General features: G+C 42.5%; 1 protein-coding gene across 1 annotated transcript in view; it reads left to right on the forward strand.

Moving 5' to 3' along the window:
• The window catches only part of NSF (N-ethylmaleimide sensitive factor, vesicle fusing ATPase), a 151068-nt gene extending 130636 nt beyond the window's left edge, over positions 1-20432 (forward strand). The window contains exons 18-21 of the mRNA XM_044247713.1: positions 13402-13536; positions 14629-14742; positions 18254-18309; positions 18781-20432. Of these exons, the coding sequence (XP_044103648.1) occupies positions 13402-13536; positions 14629-14742; positions 18254-18309; positions 18781-18826 (351 nt within the window). The 3' untranslated portion in view covers positions 18827-20432. The remainder of the gene's footprint in view (positions 1-13401; positions 13537-14628; positions 14743-18253; positions 18310-18780) is intronic.
• The last annotated feature ends 2213 nt before the right edge of the window (positions 20433-22645 follow it).

Consider the following 22645-nt stretch of genomic DNA (forward strand, 5'->3'; position numbering starts at 1 on the left):
TATTGCAGTTCTCTGTAACCTGCAAAGCACAACTCGGCCATTACTTTATTATTCACTTCTGTGAAAACTTTGACTCTGTCTTTCCCCACACAAAAATGTATAAAACCAACAAAGCAACCAACCCTTATTAAAGGAGCTCGGCGCCAGGTGGATGCTGCCGAAGAAACCAGCCTTAGGACCTGGGAAGAAAGTGCATAGCAGCTTTTTCTGCGGGCCATCTTGTTCCTTGCAGCCCCTGCCTGCCTTAGCCAGCCTCAGAGCAAGTGGAAGATGGGAGCCAGTTTCCAGAATAAGAGGGACAATAACGGGAAGCAAGGACGGGGAGAAATAACCAGGTGACCACAGTCAGATGGAAAATTCTGGCCACCCAGCTCGTGACCCATTGTCTCTATAAACTGGGCCTGTGTCAGAAACTGCCGGAATAACTCTCAAGTCACCTTTCACTTAATCCTGAGTTACCCTCCGAGTGTGATTTCAAAGAAAAAAGGACCGAGGGTGAGGGGGTGTAATGCCGAAATTGTTCCTTATGGTCATCTTTATGTCAGTGGCCCTCCAGGTTTTTGAATGTGTACCCCTACCAGGAAAGAAAGCATATGAGCTTATCCTCTTTTTTTTTTTTTTTAAGATTTTATTTATTTATTTGACAGAGATCACAAGTAGACAAAGAGGCAGGCAGAGAGAGAGAGAGAGAGAGGAGGAAGCAGGCTCCCCACTGAGCAGAGAGCCCGATGCGGGCCTCGATCCCAGGACCCTGAGATCATGACCTGAGCGCAAGGCAGCGGCTTAACCCACTGAGCCACCCAGGCGCCCTGAGCTTATCTTCTTAACCTTTTTTTTTCCCTCCCAACCTTTTAATACTACATCTCTTATTCTATCAGATGATGTTCATTTTAGAACATACACAAAAAAGGAAATTTTTTGAAGAATGTGGTCAAAAATAAAAACCAAAGGAAGTTCTATTATTTCCCCATCTTAAAGGCACCTGCTGTACCCTAGATGGTAGGATTATAGGTAATATTTTTTTTCTGCTTTATTGCTTCTTACAGTTTATAAATTTTCAACAGGAAGCATTTGTTACTTTATAATCAGGAAAAAAGAAAAACTTAATGTGTATACAATTGTTTTCATTTTTTACCAGCAGCATGTAACTGTCAAAATTCTTTAATTCTAATCCTTCCAGCTGATTTGCTCTTCGCCTAACAGGGTTAAATGAATGCACCTTTGTCTCTCAGCTTGTCTATGTATAATTTCTTTTTTGAACCTTGTTTTTTCTTGTAAGGCTGATTTAATTTAAGGTCTGGTCTGTAAGACGCCCTGCGGTCCTGAGGGGAAAACTGTGAAAATGTCTCATGCCTCTCACAGTTGTCCGTGGAGACCCACCTGGCATTCAGCTCAGTGTTGTGCCTCCAGTAGGCTCTTATGAAGCTGGAATGCCAGTGTGACCAAGGTTGACGAAGATAGATAGTGACAATTGTATTAAGTTCCATGAAAGGGCAATGGGAAGGTTTCCGCCCCCCATCCAAAAATATTTCTTTTGACATACAAGTTTGAAATCTTACTTTACAGAATATATGCTTTCCCTAGGATGTGCACTTAATAAGCATCTGTTCCACACTGTAAAATAAAGGATGAATGAGACCCTTGTACCTGCCCTCAAAGAACTTATGATCCAGAACCACCTGGTCAGTTGTGCAATTGCCGAGCGAAGTAGAGTCATAGTTGAAATGTAGCATCCAGCCCACCCTTTGCTCACCAAGCCGTCCACCCCAGTGGTGCGGGGGGGGGGGGGGGGGGGGCGTATCTACTTGGAGTGGGGTCGTTGCATTTGGTTGATAAGAATAAAGGACACTCAATTAAATCTGAATTCCAGAAAGATATCAGATAATTTTTGGTCTATCGCATGCAGTGTTTGGGGCACACCCGGGCTTTATCTGGCAGCCTCAGCCCTGAGAGTGACTTCTATTTGGTGCTGGGGCTTTGCTGGGTGGGGCGAGAAGAGCTGCAAGCTTCTTTCTAGTTCGTCTACCTAGGAAAGGTTTTTTGGTTTTTTGAGATTTTTTTTTTTTTTTAATTAACTGAGTCTAGTGCCCCTGTCCCAATCCAGTGATGGAGAGACGTGTGTGAACTTGATGTATCTGATGAAGTTTTATAAGCTATGTCGGTTCCAGTGGAATACAAAGGAAAGCACAGCCCATCTTACTGAGAAAATCTGCAAACGTTCCACAAAGCGTTCTTGATCTTGGTCTTGAAAGATGACTAGAATGGGACTTATCAGGGCTGTTGTGCCACACTAAGGAATTCCAGCTCAGATGCAATGAGGAGAGATGGTAAAAGATGCATCTACGCCAGAATTAGCACATTTTTATTACTTACACACTACCTGGTACTTGGAAACATAAGGATATGTTTTGTGTACAGTTACTTACCTCAGGCTTCCTACGGCGTATTCGTTGTCCCTGGAGACAAGAATAGGAATTGGTAACAAATCAAAAGCTTTATTTTTTTCAAATGATGAAAGCTTAACCTCTTTAAAATATGTATTGTTACACTTTAGCCTTTTTTAAGAGGAAAAATTGCTAAGTACATTTGTGGTGTCTGCACTGTGTTAAAGAATAAGGATCATCATTACAAATCATAATCACACGGGTCAGAAATATCACGGGGGACAGCAGGAACTGTTGGGATGTGTACAGCTCTGTCCAGGCGGTCGTGAAATATGTCCAGGGTGCCCTGTTTTGTTTTGTTCTGGTTCTTTGGTACCTTTTCTTGTTCTTAGTGGTTTTACCGTTAGCTGTGACTTGCAAAATCCCATTGAATTGTGTTAGCCTGCCTACCTCTGACGGTTCCGCTTTTCTAATTTGCTGCCTCTGGTCAACTGTGAACTAAAAAAGGTTGGGACTCATGAGTTGTTTGTAAAGTAGGAATAACCAGGCCATAAGAGTTGGAGGAGTTTTCCCATGAGCAGGGCCACATTATGGCTTACATGGGCCCTTTCCTCCGTAAAAACATTTAGAATTTTTATTTTCCAGCTGTTGGTATTTCAGACATCTTCTTGGGGCGCCTGACTGGCTCAGTCAGTGGAGCACGTGACTCTTGACCTTAGGGTTGTAAGTTTGAGTCTCATGTTGGGGTGTAGAGTTTACTTAAAAATAAAATCTTTAGGGACGGCTGGGTGGCTCAGTTGAGCATCTGACTTAATTTCGGCTCAGGTAATGATCTCAGGGTCATGAGATCGAGCCCCAAGTCAGGCTCTGTGCTGGGTGTGGAACTTGCTTAAGATTCTACCTCCCCCCTTGGTTCTCCCCCACCTAAAAAAAATAAATAAAAATGAAATAAAATAAAATAAAATCTTTTAAAATAACAATAACAACAAAACATTTTCTTTGACCTGAAAGTTCTTTGTTTTCTTCTGACTTTAAAAGAAAATAGAGGGGCTGAGTGAAATAAGTCAAGCAGAGAGAGTCAACTATCATATGGTTTCACTTATTTGTGGAGCATAACAAATATCATGGAGGACAAGGGGTCTTAGGGAGGAGAAGGGAGTTGGGGAAAATTGGAAGGGGAGGTGAATCATGAGAGACTATGGACTCTGAAAAACAACTGAGGGGTTTGAAGTGGCAGGGGGTGGGAGGTTGGGGTACCAGGTGGTGGGTATTATTAGAGGGCACAGATTGCATGGAGCACTGGGTGTGGTAAAAAGATAATGAATACTGTTTTTCTGAAAATAAATTAATTAATTTAATTTAAAAAAAAAGAAAATAGAGGGCTACCTTATTGGCTCAGTCGGTTAAGCATCCAACTCTTAATCATGGCTCAGGTCTTGATCTCATGGTTGTGAGTTCAAGTCCAACACTGGGCTCCACACTGGGAATGGAGCCTACTTTAAAAAAAAAAAAAAAATATTTTTGTGGGCCCTTCCAAGTTTTATGGGCCCTGGCTACTGTGCCTGCTGTGCCTAATGGATAAGATGACAGTAGCAGTGAGTAAAATCACTTGAATCTCACTTTGTTTTGGTGCTAGAAGTTAGAGGATTTTTGCTTATTTCTTGGCTCTGTGTTCTGGATAGCTGGAATTATTCAGCCGACTGGCTTCCATTTAAGTGAGGGCATGTTGATCCGTGTTCGAAAAGGTTGGGGCCTGCAGGATTCCATGGACTTGTGTTGGGTTAAGTGAGGGCAGAGTGTGGAGAGAAGGCAAGTTCTGAAATATCTTGGACATAAGACATCATTGCGAACTGGTAGAAAACTCTGGAAAGCATTTCAGTAAAGAGGAAGGCTATGGATAAAAGTCACAGAGGTAGAAATTAAATGAGAAGAAGAAAATTGACCTGATTAGAGCACAGAGGTCATTGTAGGGCACATCAAACTAAACGACGAGAAAGGGAAGGAAACTTCCCTGTGTGTGCCAGACTGAGTTTGGATCTGCTAATGAATCAGTGGTCATCTTAGTTCAGTTTCTAATGAGAACTATTCTTTTCGGCACTAAGAATACTGTGGCATAGTCAGTCCAGCTTTATTTTCTTAATTTAAACTTTTCTCCTAAGAGCTCAGAGATCATAATTCCTAGGTGATGTATCTCCCTGCCTCATAATTAAGAGATCAGCCATTGCTGATAGGAGTTAAAAATTGCACAGATGAGAACAATGGGCAGCAAAGCATAATGGAAATGTCTAAGAGGCCTGAACTCTAGCTTCAGAAGCTCCCTGCCTAGATGTAAAAGCCGCAGACAGGTCCCTTCACCTCTCATCCCAGGTTTCTCATCTACAAAATAACCGGGGGAAGACTAGGTCATCTTTAATATGAAGTCATCTTCAAGAGCTACTCAGGGTAAAACGTCATGATTCACTGTCTTTCTCACAAACTGATACTAAAATATTATGTAATACGATAAAGTGATCTGCTCTTGCCTATAGTAATTATTTTAAATTATTTTAAATCATTTCATACTCAGTCTGCATCGTGAATTCCCCTCCTTATTGTCCTCTGCCTCGCTCACAGCACCACGAGGATGGTTACAAAGACCGTAGACTAAGAATTTGCTCCAGGGGAGAACCTAATGGAGAGTTTAAGTGTACTTGCCTGCCTGGCTGTAGCATGATTTATGTGAAACATCCTTCCTTTGGTATTCAACTTAAATATTTAACCACAAAAAAAAAAAAAAAAAAAAAAAAAAAGTTACCAGACATTTGAGCATGAGAAATCAGAAATGCATGCAGAATATGCACAGAGGCCCCAATCTCTCCTTTTACTATCCTGACTACTGGTTGTTTTGAATGGTCGTTCATTTTCTCCCTTGTTTTGGGGAAACCAAGAGTTATAGGAGATGCTTAATAACACTTGTTGTTCCTCTAGCTTGAATGAATGCCTTCTAATGAATCTCTTCTCTTCCCCATCAGTGAAATCTGTATTATCTGATCCGTAGCTTAACTATGCATCCGATGAGTTGATTAATTGAAACAAAGAGATGACAGCCTTCCTGGCATCTGCCGACATTGGAAATGAGGTGCACGTGCCATTCATTCTAGATTATTTTCTTGAAAACCTGTTACCGCATTCCCCATTGGGAGCTCCAAGGTATAGACTCTGAAATAGTCGTTATTTTCCTGTTGGACACTTGGTATCACATGCCTTTTTCCAGGGCGGGAACAGGGTATGTAACGAGGAAGGAGTGATCTGCACCCCCAAAGTCTACAGTGAGATTACTGTTTCACGATTCATTCATTCAACGCAAATGTACTCTAACTCCCGACATATCAATAGATCCAAACAGACAAAAATTCCTTCCTTCCTCCGGAAGGAAGACCAGCAATAAATACAATACTAAGTGAAGACAGTAAACGAGTGAGGTATTTCCCATGTTAAAAGGTGATCGATCCATCCTGGGAGGAAGAGAGCAGGATGAAGGGAACGGAAGAAGCGGGGTCTGCAGTTCTACAAGGTGGAGGGCTGTGTGAGCCTCACGGAAGGGGTGACGGTCAAGCAATGCCATGATGTCAGGGGGAGAATCACGCGGTCGGTCATATAGGGGAGGAGCTTTCTAGGTGCAGGAGTGGCTTCTGTGGCCTGGGATGCTGCGCTAACGGCCACCAGGGCCAAGATGAATAAAACAGGGCTCTGTACACACAGGGAGCCGACAGGCTAGGAACAAGATTCAGACTTGAGTTAAGGGCAGCCCTAAAGCTGTGTAAGAACTGTGGTGGGTAGAATGTTGTTGTTGTTGTTGGTGGTTTTTTTTTCAACATCTCTGTGTTGAATAATACAAACAAAGTAAACATATGTGAAAGTCTTCCCGTTTTGTGACTGAGGCTAGGTAAGTAGGGGAGTAAAGTACGGCTTCCTGGGAATGAGTCTTCACACCCCTGCCCCGAACTGGCCTCTCCCTCAGAAGCCTCTTGCTGAGGCCACTCACTCTCACCCCCTGCCCCGACTCTGAAAGGCGATGGTGGGTCTTTAGTTCCGACCTCATGTGGGCCTTACTGGAAACCTAGTCAACTGAAGACTGGGGCTCTGCTCTCCCCCTGAGAGTGAATCTTGGGAGAAGGCGCTCCCTGTGCATCATTAGGGTTAGGCTGTCAGGACCCTGGGCCGGGAGGAGAGAGATTTGCAGAGACCCCGCTGCTTGCCCACCCAACCTAACCCTGACCTCACCTCGCGTTAGGGAGTCCTGACCTCCTACACAGGATGCTCTGTCAGGTCCCTTCAAGACCCTTCATTCAAGCTTGCTCTTCCTTTCATTCTCGCCTCCTCTGAATGACTCCCCTTCGCCAGCCTTCTCCGCCCCCTGGCCCCCAACAGCACTCTGCTCTGACAGGTGGGTAGGATTTTTATCCCATTTTTATGATCGAAGAGGAGACGGGTACTCAGAAGTGAAATAATCTACCCCAAACCACACCGCTGTGAGCGACAGAGCCAGTCCTTTTGCTCCTGTGCCAAGCAAGCCACCAATCCATCCGGAGACTTTTCGCTCCTCCTTTGCCGTCTGCCAGCCCTGCGCTTGCCTTAAAAAGGACATCGTGTGTGTGAGGTCTCTGGGGACGGGGTAGGGGGGTGCGAGGGAGGTGCAGATCCTTCCTGGGCGTGCTGACTTGGAGAGCTGGCATGTCGCTGTCCCCTGGCCCCTAGACTGTCCTGCCCGGAGCTGCCAGGATCCTCTTTCTCTTCCTCACTCTTCTGCCTCCTCAAGAACCTTCTTTAGTTTCCTGTTGCTTTTTATATAAAATCTCCTTCCTTAGTTAAGCATTTCGAGTCTTCCTTTCAGTGGCTGCCCACTCCCCTCTCTAAAAAGCCTTCGTTTTCAGCCTTGAACTCTCTGGTTCAGCTGCCTCCACCACCCACATAGGATTTAGTAGCATTAGGAGACCCATCCCTTCTCCTCCAGGACCTCCTCTGTGTCCGTGAGCCCCCGGTACTGCGGCAATCTTCCTAGATGCCCCGACTCCAAGGAAACTGTCCCCTTATGCTCCGTCCCCTTGGCCATTATAAATCTGTGTTTGCTGATGTGTTACTTGGTACTGGTCCCTGAATGAGCATTTGCTCTTCCCAGCTAAATTGTAATCACTTTGAGGGCACAAACCAAATCTCATAATTCCATAAATACCTGAACAGAATAAATTCTTGTTAATGATCTGACTAGTCTTTTACTTACTGGGTTTATAAATTCTTAACACTCTGAAAATCTTCTCTCTCAAAAAAAACCCTCAGACTCTTAACAATCAGAAAATAACGTTTAAGGCCCTGGCACTCAGCAGTTTTGAGTTGCACTTTTAAACTCACTTCTTAATCCATTTCAGGGTTCCCGATTGTTCCCGGTTAATTCTTCTTACCGAGGGTGTATTACACTTGCCCAGAATTGAATGATATGGAAAGAATGGCCTTTCTTTTACTGCATAACTGACTTTACTTTTGTTCACAGGTTAAAATCAGCCCTTCCATTCCACTGCAGTATTATATTGGTGGCATTTTTATTTAAGAAAAAAAAAGCTTTCTTCCACATGAACTTTTGTTACAAATCAGTTTATTGGGGCCAATCAATGGGCAGGACCTATGAAAGGGTGTGGATTATCTGGTTAGTCCTTTGTGTGGCAAAAGGCTTAGATACTGCTTAGTACTTTGTTCATTCTTCATCATGTAAAGAAGTGTTTTTTTGAAGGATCAACACCTGACTGAGCCCTGCCTTTTTCATGGAAATGTTTTCACCTGAGTTGCTTCTTATGGCACTGAGAATTAGTTAACTAATACTTATTTAACCTTGGAACAATGTTTATCATAATCCGATTGGCAGATAATCATTTTATTTAGGCTCGTTTCTTTATTATATCAGGAACTAGCAAATCTCAGTAAAGAGTATGCTGGGAACAATTTCTTTTTTTCTCCTTCAAATAAGTTATCATTCTATTATTTTTCTTTCCATCAAGGGGCGTGTTTCCATGCTGTAGACTTAAGACTAGTAGCCACATATTAACGAGTTGGATTTCCCCTCTTGGGTTGAACTGTACTTTTATTTTTTAAAGCCAGCTTTCCTGTTACGTGCTGCTGGCAGCTTTTCATCCAGAATGTTCTTCGGTATGATTTACCACATTAACACACTCAGAGTTGTATTTTCATGATAAAGCTTCCTCATGAGCATTACCACTAATTAATAGACAAAATGACCCAGCACAATTTAATTATTTGGTAATGATTTTCGGTGTTTTCGTAAAGATGAGCTTTACAAGTCAAGGCCTGAACTTGCCTGGGTCGTGACCTCTCTGCAATGTTTGCAGTCTTGTTAAACAAGGAGTAGAGCAAAACATAAATTAGTGTTTCCATTATAAGTTGCTGTACGTTTCCCAGTCTTTCAACACTCCAAAGAGCATAGTCATGGTTAAATGTAAGAGAAAGTTTTACTTGGAAAATGGGAATTCCTGCTTTCTGGAGTGAGTAAGAAGCTTCTTCCTTAAGGCCCTTCTTCTAGGGCCAATGTGTGGCCCTCCTGGAGAGGAGACAAGATGAGGGAGTTTGAGTGTTGAGCTATAGAACATTAAAAACCTCAGGAAAAGGAGAGATGATAGTTGCCTTTCATTGTAATGAGGTTGTACTAGCCTGTGTGGTGGCCCTTAGCATCTGGTAGCCTTCAGGGTTGTGTTCCTAAGTTTAGAGATGGAATTTAGCGTTGAATGTTAAAGTACTACTCTTCTGTGATAGTAGAAATGTGTATATCTTTATGTGTTTGTACTTACCCCGACTCTCCAGGTTTTGTTTTTATTATTTTGCCCTCAGACTTATGTATTTCCGCTCCTTCTGGCTTGGAATATCCTTCCCCTTCATCTTTCTGGTCAACCCATTAGTTCCTTAAGACCCGCTTCCAGAAGAAGAACAGATGTTTCTCTGCCACATGTTCCCTCCCTCTACCATGATGACCTGTGCATAATACCCCCCACCTGCCCATAATGCATCCTCATTACCTCTTTTGTAGCTGTCTCTCTCTATATATACAGGGTCTGTTCCAGATTCATCTAGGAGCTTGATAAAGATCTGTTGATAATGTGTTTGATTTTTAGCTAGTTGAGTTCTTGAATGATAATAATGATTATCCTTCAGTCTGTATACTTCACAGGAATATTGTCCCATGGTCTTTGCATAGTCATCTGTATGCCAGCCTCTAACTGTGCCAGAAGGTCTTGACTTTGCTTCTCTGATATGCCTTTTTGTTTGTTCATTTACCATTATTGGCACAGTAGATGGACAAAATAAGACTGAGGATGCATGATCTGCCTTATTGATAGTAGTGGTGTAATGTTTACAAAACCCAAACTGAAACTGTTTTGGCATCCGATCATCAATTTCTTAACATCTTTTCCTGTGTTTATTTTAATTTTCACATAATAATTTATTTTCTCATTGATTTTCTTTTTTTTTTTAAGATTTTATTTGTTCATTTATTTGGAAGAGAGGTGGTAAGAGAGCACGAATGGGGGGAGAAGGAGAAGCAGGCTCCCTGCTCACGTGGGACTTGATCCCAGGACCCTGGGATCATGACCTGAGGTGAAGGCAGATGCTTAACTGACTGAGCCACCCAGACACCCCCGTTTTCTCATTTTAATATCCTGAGTTTCTAAGATCCATGAATAGGTTTAATGATTGTATTAAAAGGCTTATCTTGGGAGTTAGCGTGTACCATAAATCTCATGACATAGTTTAGAATGCACTCCTTTCCTATTTTCCAAGTAAACATTTTTAAATATTTTATTTATTTATTTGAGAGAGAGACAGTGAGAGAGAGCATGAGCGAGGAGAAGGTCAGAGAGCAAAGCAGACTCTCCATGGAGCTGGGAGCCTGATGCGGGACTCAATCCCGGGACTCCAGGATCATGACCTGAGCCGAAGGCAGACGTCCAACCAACTGAGCCACCCAGGAGTCCCCCAAGTAAACGTTTTTTTAAAATGTGTTTTTCTTCATCAAGAACAGCAGTATACAGTTTTGGATTCTGGATATGGCTTCCATTCCTGGATCCATCATATATTAGTTATTCGACCTTCAACAAATTACTTGTATCTGTGAGATTCAATAGCTCCATCAGTAAAGTAGAGAGAATACAAGTACTTAATTCTCAGGATTATACGAACATGAAATGAGACATCGATCTCAAGAGATGCCATTCTGCGAATAGCAAATGGGAGTCTCCATATTGAATGGTGGGAAACCCAGATCCCTTCCCCCATCGACTCCCAGTATGCTGGAAACTAGGCTTTATAGCCTTCAGGAAGAAGATTGGAAGATTCTTTCCTGGGAAAAATGTACACATTCTGACCTTTGAAGGACCCCCAATCATCAACCAAGTCTTATCTGATCATCCTGTAGTGAAGCCCTCAGACTAAGAGCTTCTAGTCACTAGTTTAGCTCTTAAATCTGAATAGTCATCCAGCAATCACCAGATCCTCGAGGGAAAGCTCCAGTGAACAAATAGGAAATAAAGGAACTCCAGGGAGACAAGACAAAGCAGAGAACTGAAGAAAACAATACAAAATTTGTAATATTCACACAAATCTAAAATAAGGTATCACACCCATTAAATACAGTAAGACATAGTAAAAAAAAAAAAAAGTTCAAGAAACAAGAAAGAGCTCTTAGAAATGAAAAAATATTATAGAAAGAACTTAATATAAAGGTTGGAAGATAATGTTGATACTAACCCAAAAAGTATTTGAAAGAGAAAGGTAAAAACTAGGAGCCAAAAAAAAAAAAAGAGAGAAACTTAGTCTTAGTAGACCAGTATGCAACTAAAGGAGGTTTGGGGGCGGGGGGTAGAAGGGTATAAATCCCCCCAAAAACCAAAAACAAAACAGAAAAACACAGAAAATGAATGAAAAGAAATATCAAAGAAATAATCCAAGACTATTTCCTAAAACTGAATCACTTTTCAGGTTAGAAAGGACCCATCTAGCACCAGCAGAATGAGCTAAGACTTACCTCAAGGTGTGTGATTTTAAAATTATAGAATATAAAGGTAAGGAGAAGGTACTTTAAAATTAAAAAAAAAAGAGAGAGAGAGAGACAATATCAGAATAGTATCAGTCTTCTAGCCAGCATCACTAAAAATGAAAAGACAATAGAATAATGCCTTCAAAATTCTGGAGGGAAAATTATTTTTAGCCTTGTTCTCTGTGCCTAGCTGAACTCTCAGGTATTGAGTGGATAGTATAAATGGTGGAATAAAAGCATTTCCAGACATTCAAAGTCTTTGCATTTTTACCTCCTGTGCACCCTCTCTCGGGAAGTTATTGAAGTAGGTGCACCGTGGAAAAGGGAATGAATGTAGACAGACCAGGATGTAGGGGGTCTAACAGAAGAGAAGAAAGTTCTAGAACGGCAGCTATGCAGCAGCAATCCATTCAGACTCTCTGAGAATAGAGGGCTCCAGGAGGGGGATGTCTTAAACAAACAAACAAACTTTAAAATTCCCTGACATGTTTGAATGTATTGAAAGGATATTCATGGTTGTGTTTGCTTGGGGATGAACTTATAATTGGTACTTGGTCAACTAAGCTGAGGGTGAAAATGGCAGTTACTAAGTCTAATAAATACAAAATGTTTCCTAGGAAAGGAAATGTAATAGTATATTACATGGCTTAGCTGTCAATCATAATTTATATAGTCATGATAAATACTGAATGTAGCTTAATTCAAAGACTATGAAATAACCACATTGGAAAGGAAGGACAAGAAAAGGGGTACAGGGTGGGGGGTTGTGAAAAAATAATATTAAATCCCCATCTTCAATAATAGGTGGTCAGTAAAATTTAAAGCTTAAAACAAAGATCTAAAAATAGTGGTATATTGGGACGCCTGGGTGGCTCAGTTGGTTGGACGACTGCCTTCGGCTCAGGGCGTGATCCTAGGGTCCCGGGATCGAGTCCCACATCAGGCTCCCAGCTCCATGGGGAGTCTGCTTCGCTCTCTGACCTTCTCCTTGCTCATGCTCTCTCTCACTGTCTCTCTCTCTCAAATAAATAAATAAAATCTTTAAAAAAAAAATAGTGGTATAACCTTGTTATTTAAAGAAAAGGAGATAAATACAAGAAGAAAAGCTTAAGTAAGAGTTTAAAATGATTGCCTTTGGAGAGAGGGAATCAGGAATGGTGGCATAGGACTGCTATAGGTTTTAAACATTTTTTGTATGTTTTGGGGTTAAAAACTGAAATTTTAAAATATTAAGTGACACAGTTATATAAAGCACTTGGCACCCTGCCTTTTACAGGTAAGTATTGCATAAATGTAAACAATTATTGTTAACCTACTCCTTTAAAAAATTTTTTTTATTTTAGAGAGAGAGGTGTGAGCAGGAAGGGCAGATGGAGAGAAAAGCTCAAGCAGACTCCATGCTGAGTGCAGAGCCTGATGCAGGGGCTCTATCCATCTCATGACTCTGAGATCAGAACCTGAGCCAAAACCAAGAGTCCGATGCTTAACTGACTACGCCCCCACGAGGAGCCCCCATCCTGCTCCTTCTCAAAAGCATTATAAATCTTTGCTAAGTGGGTGATACAGACTTCCAGTTCATTCATTTCCCTTTTTCCAGTCCCCACCATACGTACACCATGTTGGCTGTCAGAAATGGATTACAGCATATAAATCAGTATCTTTTTATTTGGTTTGTATGTCTCCCTGACTTACTCATCCATTATTTTATCGATGTGAATGACAAGAAGAAGCTGTTGCCTTTCTGAATCCTGTGCTTGCTACTTTCCTTTAGATTTTCACAAGGAAAATTCTGAATTTCTTTCTTTCTTTCTTTCTTTTTTTTTTTTTTTTTGCCTAACCACCTGCATTTCTGCAGTTAAATAAATGGATCTTGTTCAGGCTTACTCTAGTTTCCTAACCAGTCTTATCCTGCATTTTAACACATTTTCTCCCTGTGATCAGGGCCGCAAGCTTCTTATCATTGGGACCACTAGCCGCAAAGATGTCCTTCAGGAGATGGAGATGCTCAATGCTTTCAGCACCACCATCCACGTGCCCAACATTGCCACAGGAGAGCAGCTGTTGGAGGCTCTGGAGGTGAAAATGAGTCAGCGGATTGCAAAGTGTCTGTTAGAAAGGAGTCGGGGTTGGGACTAATGCTAAGGAGGCATGGCGGACATTGCCCCCCCGGTGCCTGGTTTCTGTGCTAACCTAAATAGGGCACCTGGGATATACCTTCAGTCATTTCAGGACTTCGAGGAAGAGATGAATGCTAGTGAAAATGAATGAATCTCCCATTCCTTGGTGTAGGCAGCACGCAGCCTGCCAGGAATGAATTACTCTGTGCCCACGAGGAGAGAGGCATGCGGATTACATGGGCCAGAAACTCAGAATGGGGGAGGGGAGGGTAGAATGGTAGAGTAATCAATATGTGGAAAACTTGGTAATTTGCAAATAGCTTTCCACTCATTTACTTGCATTTCATAAATTGGCACAGTGATTAAAACCTAGAGACTTCAAAACTATAGAAGTTGAAAGGGACTGCTTTATTAACAAGTTCATAGTATGGAAATGTTTCCTTAAATTTTTTGAGGATGACGGAGTGTAAATTATTAAAAAATGTAACCTTCATTAAACTCTTGATTAATATCAATGTACACAGGTGACTTGGTGAGATCTGGAAAAGATGTCGTGTGTAGTGATTCGTTCAGCAGTGGTAAAAGCTTCTTAAAATTCTCAAGACCCATGCAGTTGGAGCATACTCCAACAAAATAGAAATCATCTCTATGATAGATATCTCCAGATTACCTATGCGAGCAGCTCTTGGGCCAAGGTTGAGTAAGGTTTAAATTTAGTCTATGCTTTGACACATGTTAAAATTTTTAACTGATGCTTACTATGGTTTGAAGGGTTTTTTTTTTCTCCCTGCCCCCAGTAAACATATCTCTGAATTATAATGGAGGTCTCTAGGAAAACAGGATTTAGCATACCCATTTTCACGTTTGTTAATTGTACCTAATGGGGTGAAGAAGGTCAGGTTAGATTTTAAAATAGGAGAAAACCCTGTCAATGTGAACCAGTCAGGTAGTTCTTACTGCACTGTTCTTTCAAGGATAAATGTGAGCATTAACTAATGTTGTTGATGCACTCGCTACAAAAGTGCTTTTGTCCTTTTTATTGTTTTCGTAGCTTTTGGGCAACTTCAAAGATAAGGAGCGCACCACAATCTCGCAGCAAGTCAAAGGGAAGAAGGTCTGGATAGGCATCAAGAAGCTGCTGATGTTGATCGAGATGTCGCTCCAGGTAAGATGCTGCGTTCTCCCCAGGATGCGGACACAGGTGCTTCGCGACGTTCCAAGAGGTTTTTATATGTCCTTTGCCAGGGTTTTGTTTTGTTTTGTTTTAAAGATTGTATTTTAAGTAATCTCCTTACCCAGCGTGGGGCTCAAACCCATAACCCCAAGATCAAGAGTCACCTGCTTCACTGACCAAGCCAGCCAGGCGCCCCTCCTTTGCTAAGGTGTTGCTTTTTGTTTTTGCTTTTTTAAGATTTTATTTATTTGTTTGACAGAGAAAGACACAGCAAGAGGGGGAACACAAGCAGGGGGAGTGGGAGAGAGAGAAGCTGGCTTCCCTCCGAGCAGGGAGCCCAATGCGGAGCTTACTATGGGGCTGGATCCCAGGACCCTGGGATCATGACCTGAGCCGAAGGCAGATGCTTAATGACTGAGCCATCCAGGTGCCCCTTTTGCTAAGGCTTTAATTAGTTTGTTATAATTCTCTTATTTCTATACTTAAGTTGCTATTAGTGGCCTGCTTCTAAGACCAAACAATAACATTAATACTTTTCTAACTTCTTAAAATTCACAGATGGAAGAAAAGATTATAAAGTTACTTTCCATTTTAATTAGGGAATCATTAGATCTTAGGGCTAGAAAGGGCTTCAAAGTGGCAATTGTTCTCCTGTCATCAGTGCCCACCCCCATTTTAGAGATGAGGGTACTGAGTGTCCCACCAGTGGCCAGTGGGTTATCCACGATCACAGCCAATTATCGATGGAAGGAAGATGGCATCGTTTATCAGAGGTCTAGAAGCTACTGTGCCTTTCACCAAAAGGGGCCTGGGAGACTGTTTTAAGGGACAAGCTAATTGAATTGTACAGAGTAGACTTAGGGTGTCTTGTCTTTTCCTCTGGCTGGGCTCCTCAAAATTTCATGCAAACTACTATAGGGTTAAAGCATCCAGGATCACATAGAAGACCGAGCCCTAGGCCAGCGCCTGGGCAAAGACAGATGAAATCTCTCTGGAACTTTTTCACGTCTCCTGGCAACTTACCTTTCCCCTTTTGGGAACTCCACCCCTCCACGTGTCCATCCTGTATCTTCCTGTCCTTATCTGACACACTGGCTAGATAATAAATGTATTCCTGCCAAGTTTTGTGACTTCAGGAACCTTGGCTTTTACTCACTGTTTGAATCCATGGTCCCTGAAACAGAGCTGGACACACAGCCGGGTACTCCGTGAACTGTGGTCACCTGGGTCCATCCCAGTTCACTGCTGGACAGACTGGCCGCGCTCTTGGCATTTTGTGTCACTGCTCAGGCCTGCCCTCTTGGCCCTGTGAGCAGCGGGTGGCAGAAGTGAAGTTTCACTTCCACGGTTACACCAGAAACAGGCTCTTGGACCAATAACGAATGGAGAACGCGAAGTGAATGCTTTTTAATCTTTCCTGGTACCTCGATTTTAAAACAGAATTGTGGCTTTCAGAAACCTATAGTTGAATGTATGGAACATTCAGCCGGATTGAAATTTACTTATTTTCCACAACGAGTGGTAAATTGAAGTTACAGACTAATCACTGGCTTAGGATTATCCTTGGTAAAGATGCATATACAGATGTATTAGCTCTTTGCTTGGGAAAAGATAAATCTGTCAAGATCGTCAACCCTACTCTTCATTTTTTTGGTTTCAGCATAATTTTTTTTTTCAATAATTGCATAGGAGAAACTATGTGGGCTTTTCACTCCAGTCCCTACCCCTTCTGCCTTTGATGCCCGCGGGTCAGCGATCACCTCAATGCCTCTCATGTGCGTGGGGCAGAAAGCGAGAGTGGGGCACTCTGGCCTCATCTTCAGCGACGGACACGTCATAGGCCTCTGAGTTTGAACCCCTTCTTGTCAAATGGATTTCGTGCAGCTGAGTGAATTCTCTTCAGATCTGCCTGAGAGAGCCCGAGCCTAAGTGGAGAGGCATGTAGTTGAGCAGAATATAAGTCATGTTACCTCTCTGTTCACGATACACGATTCTGTTAAAACTTGCACAGTGCTGAGGATCTGCTCTGACTGGATGTCACCTGAGGGAATAAAGTCATTTATCTAGATTACTTTTTTCCTCCCTTTCTCTTGACTTTTAATTCCATAGCTACAGGCAAGTCAGTAAGTCGTTGCTCACACATATTAAATATATTTAATGGGCAAAGACCTGCAAGCACTGACTACAGCTGAGTTCCAGCCAGTTCCATTTTTTTTTTTTTAAAGAACTTGACAATTGATTCATATGTAATTCTATTCCCAAAGAGGGAAAATGTTTCTTTTGTTAGCTGTTCACACTTTTTCTTAGTCCTTTGTAGTCTGACCTCTTAACTTTGCTACATTTGAAACTTCTGTTCGCTGTTTTTCTGGGATAGAAGAGAAGAAATCTTAAAAAAAAAAAAAAAATGTGGTTGGGGGGGACTCTAGTTGCACATTTCTCCACAGCTGCACCTACGTTTGAAAGCTCTCCCTGGAGGGCAGGGAGTTCCCTCTTGGGAAACAGACTCCTGCCCTGGAACATTTTTTAAAAGTTAGGTATGTTTCTTACAATAAAAATTCATCTTGAGGAATTAAAGATGTGTTTCATGATCATTTTTTAGATAACTTCACATCTCTGGAGGACCAGTGAGAACAAAATAGAATTAAATAAATTAGTATAAACATGAATAAAAAGGAAAATGAATAGAGAAAATCAATGATATCCTAAACTTGGCTCCCTGAACCAAAATTCCCCTATCTTCTCCCAGATTCAGAATGCTTTTTTTTTTTTCTTCTTCTTTTTTGAAGATTTTATTTTTAAGTCATCTCTACACCCAACTTGGGGCTCAAACCCACAAGATCAAGAGTCACATGCTCCCCAGCCTGAGCCAACCAGGCTCTGCTATCACGATGCTTTTCTGCCACAGGAGACCCAGATTATCCAGCAGCCGTGTTAGGGGAGTCACTCCACTCTTCATTTTTTTTACTTTCAGAACCCTTTTTTCATTAATTGCAAAGAAGAAACTGCATGGAAGACCAAGCCTAAGAAAAGCTAATGTGTCGATCATGAAAAGTTAATAAGCTACTTGTTAGTCATTTACTCAACCTCAGTTGGTTTAAGTTCGGTCTCACTTTCATGTGTTGGATGAATCCTGGGACTTGGATGCCCTTCAGCCCCGCGTGAACAGCCGCCATCTGGCCTCACACATGTCCTCTCCGACTTGCTGCGTCCTCACACAGCGCCAGCTAAGGGGGCACTCTGCTGAGGTGCCTGGGAATGACCGGCTGGGTCACTTGGAGCCTCGTGCACAGTGATTCTCTGTGCCGGGAAATCCCGTTCCCTCCTGAATGATGTAATCTGCTTCGCTGTGTATCAGAATATTGGTCAGGGAGCAGGTAACATATTTCTGTGACTCAGCAGGGCACTGGTGGATGTATGAAACCGAGCGTTTCCTTGGCATGAAGTGCATAGTTATTAGACGGTACCATTAACCCATGTTCTTTATTTCTGCTGATGTATTTAGATGGATCCTGAATACCGTGTGAGAAAATTCTTGGCCCTCTTAAGAGAAGAAGGAGCGTAAGTACACACAACGTTAGGGCCGTCTGCCAGACTTAGCCCTCTGCTCAATCCCGGTGCCTGTTCTAAGCGTTGCTCTACAGTGCATAAACATTTGAATTCTCAACCTCTCTTGGACAACTTTGTTTCCATTTATTAGCCTTCTTCACTGTGTTGTAGATCTGAGAGACCAAGCAAGGAAGTTGGTTGTACTGTTGGTTTGCTCTCCTTGTCCTGCTTCGCAAAACTTCCTTGTCGCAATGCAGGAAAAAACTCGATGGTACATATTTATTGGAACGTGCTTTTAAATGCATGGGGCTACGACCGTCTTTTTTTTTTTTTTTTTTTTTTTTTGTGAAATGCTATTTTAATAGCAAATGCATAGTAAAAAAAATGTAGAAAACCCATTAAGAAGCTTTTAGTGATTTTGTGATAAATGGTTTTTTTGCAAACCTTCATCTGCTTTTTCTGTTTCGGGTGTTTCTTTTTCAGTAGCCCCCTGGACTTTGAAAATGGACTCTTTGAACACGCACAGTGACCAAGGGACGTGACCAAGGTGAAGAGTGAAGACGGCCTGGGACCTTCACTCAGCTTGCTCAAGATCCTAGACGAAGTGAAATGTTCCCTGCCTTCGACACGTGCTCACTCTGCATGATTAGTGCAATAAAACTCCCTTCCTTGTGCTTACTCGGTCCGTTTTGTGGAAGGTACACATTTGCTCTAGAACGCTCTGCTTACCTCTCTGTGCAAGCTAGGATGATTTCTTCTTCCTTGGTCCTGAAGTGCGGGAGTCGCTGCACTTGGGAGCGCTACACATTTCAAGCTCCGTACCACCCTTGCCACCCCAGACCTCTCAGTAAATGTAATGATGTTGTAGGACAGCACCTGGCCTGTTAGAAGGAAGACTTTCTAGATGTAAACCAGGAGCAGTGACTTAGAGGTATGGGTTCAGAGGGATTATCTTACAGCTCGCCTGTACTAACACTAAAGCTACTTGGGTATTTGGTTAAAAGTTTTCCCAGAAGACTGGTTGGTTATTTTCCCTTGAAGAAACAGGGCTTTGGATTTCTAAGATGTGGTTCGCAGTCATTTTCAGAGATGTTCCCAAGTTGTAGCCAGGAGATCTTTCTTAATAGAAAGTCCGAATACCACTGCGTTGGCCGTGGCATCCCCTCAGTGTTACTCGTGGGCTCCGTGGCAAGAGATGTGGCGGCCGTGACCACGTGGTAGCTGTTGTTAACGACTTGGGGAAAACCTGTATGGAAAAAGCCTACACCCCTGAACAGAAAGGAGTCATTAAAATAAAGTCCTCTTATAAACCTCTCAGCACTGATTAGTGTCCAAGTCTAAATGGGAAAACACAATATTAGAGGCATATTACTAGTATCACCATTTTTCTTTTTCCTCAGCTTAATGACTTAGAATTTATTCTTCCTTTATTTTAAACCCTCTGTGCTATCCAGCATCGAAATAAAACACTATTCTCCAGAAGAAACCATTTTCTAGCCCTCACCCTGAGACTTTTAACATCCATTCCAGTGCATTTAACACACTTCCTTTCCCTTCCACACGCTCCTTGCAAGGGGAAGGAGCACCAGTGGTTTGTCTGATAACTGAGTTAGAGGGAACGGGTCAGGTCATCATGTCGGTGAGGAGACTTAGGAAGCGCGCCACTGTCTCCCCGCCGCGGCTTCGAATGCAGGGACGAGCAGTCAGCAGCCACCTGAAGGTGCCTCATGCCGCCCGTGCGGATTGTGGCCACAGTGGCACTTGGGTGTAGCTGTCATTTGTGCCCATGGTAGAAGGCAGCTTATCTCCAGATCCTGCCATCTGTATATTTTTGGTTGACTTCCGTGTCCTAGCTACTTCGTTTTGGGTTTTCACCCCTAGCTTATTTTGTGGCTTTTTAAAAAGTAGATTTTGTATTGTGTAATTCTGTGATCCCTGATGGCCAGTACCCCGGGTCCCCTGATCTGTTGTGCTTGCCTCTATTCTCCTCCCAGGAAAGCCACACACATTGTATTAACTTATGGCTCTCGTTAAATGATCTTTATGTCTTTGTGTTTTGTCCAAAACTATATTGAAAAATATATATTGTTTCATGCAAATGAAGGAATGCAATAAAGAGTACCTATACTCAAAAACATTCTGTAGCCCATGTTTTGTACAAAATGACATGTAACTGATAGGAACATGTGAAGAAGAGCGAGGGCTCAGGAAAGCCCCTCCTTGTCTTAACGAGCCTAAGGAGATGGAGGATTTTTATTTAAAAATCTCTGGGTTTCATTATTTAGGAAGCATACTCCGTTGAAAAGAGAAACATATCAATAGCATATTTTCAGGAGTTAATGCACAACAAGAACCTTCATACTTCTTTTGCTTATTTTCGCCTTATTAAAACACTGAAGCAGACCAAAGCCATAAATGGGTTAGTAATCCAGAAAGGAAAATTGTTTCTCAATTAGAGTTCCTCCTTTGAAATGTGCAAACCGAGGGATTTAAACACTCTCAGTGGGATTTCTTCACATGGTTCATTTTTGGAATCCTTTTTGCATTTTTCTGAGCTGTCGGATCTCAGCCTAAAAGCCCGATGCTTAGAGTTGGATAAGGTTAGGACGAAAGGCAGCTCAGAGAATCAGCAAGGCTCAGTGCAAAGAGGTCATCTCCCCAGGAGTTGTCCACACCTCCTAGGAGGACCCCGGGGCCACCCTGGGTCCTGCATAACCTTGGGAAGGTAGGGTCTTGAAGCTGTCCCAGGGCACTTCAAAGCTGCCCTGGGCAGAGGGTGAGAAAGTGTACGACGTCACAGGCCTAGCGACAAAGCAAAGGAGACCGGCAGCTGCTGCTTTAGATTTCTTCCTATATGGATGCACTGTGAACAGGCTAGTTTTTGTCAGAAGATATAATTAAAACCTCAGAAAAGGAGGTTATCTCATCCTTTCCGTATTTGTACATCTTCACTGAAATACCTTCAAAACTATATAACCGAGCGGACCCTGGGTGGCTGTTGGTTGAGCATCTGCCTTCAGCTCAGGTCATGATCTCAGGGTCCTGGGATGGAGTCCCATATCGGGCTCCCTGCTAGGCGGGGAGCCTGTTTCTCCCCTTCTGTTCCTCCCCCTGCTTGTTCTCTCTCTCCCTCAAATAAATAAAATCTTTAAAAATAAATATATAACAGAAAAACTATAATGGTGGCTAGAATCTGAACATGGTTTGCTTTAAAGCTGTCTTTTCATGTCCTAAAAATTACGGTGAACAGCCTCTGGTTTAAGTTTCAACAGCAAGTCACGGAGTAGATTTGAGTGTGTAATAATCAAATCCTGGTCAACAGACCTGTTGACGCACTGAGTCAGCAAAAAACAACCAAGCCAGGCCAAGCACAGAAGGCAGAAGCGAGACTTCCCGTCCCTTGCCTGGCCACCTGATTCATAAACCTTTTCAAAGACAACGCCGGGGAAGGTGTGGATAAAAGTTCAAAAAAGCATGTCAGTTTCAGAAGTTATTGCAAAATGATCTAGAGTTTCTCCTCCACTGGCAAGCAGTGCCAGGACCGGGCCGTGGAGCCAAGCCACGGAGGGCGTGTGCTGTGCGGACACCGGGGCAGGACGACACTCCACAGGGTGCCTGTGATGGGCAGGAATCCCAAGCCGTGAAGGCAGCATTTGCAAGGGGGACTCAGGTTTGAAATTTCCCCTCCATATGTACATGAGGGAACACACAGTCTCTCCACACAACCAACTTTGTCACACTCTCTCAGGAGTATCAGATTAATGGTAAGGTCATTCTTTGCCTCCTCAAGAGTTCTCTGTCAAGCTAAGAGAAGCGACAGTATAGTCATCATCATTTTGCTGCATTGACTTTCCTCTATTCTCCAGAATATTTCCTCTGGAGATAAGCTGTGTCGATCAGCCACAGCTTACATGTCCATCTGTATACCCAGGGCTGGCGTGGATGTACCACTGGATCCGTCTAGAATCACCTACCCACCATCCCTCCCCCTGCTTTCCTCCGCCTTTCCTTTGCCTTTATTTGTACCCCGTCCCCCGAGCCTTGAACTCACAAACGTTCTCCCCTGCTTTTTTCACATTCTTTCCAAGCTACTGCTTGAAAAGAGATCTTCCCACGATATTCACGATATTGTTTCTTTCTTTTGGGTCTTTTTTTCTTTTTTTTTTTAAAGCTTCCTCTTATTTTTAGACGTTTATTAGTATTCATACTTATGGAGAAATTGAATGTTCAAGCACTGTAATCAACTGTTCTCTTTAATCATAGAATATGATTAATCATAGAAAGGATTGCAAATGGCCTTGGTAAGTATGAACAGGGACCATTTAAATGTTTGGCAATCTTATAGGTT

The sequence above is a fragment of the Neovison vison genome, chromosome 5 (assembly GCF_020171115.1).
Source record: "Neovison vison isolate M4711 chromosome 5, ASM_NN_V1, whole genome shotgun sequence".
NCBI classification, from domain to species: domain Eukaryota; kingdom Metazoa; phylum Chordata; class Mammalia; order Carnivora; family Mustelidae; genus Neogale; species Neogale vison.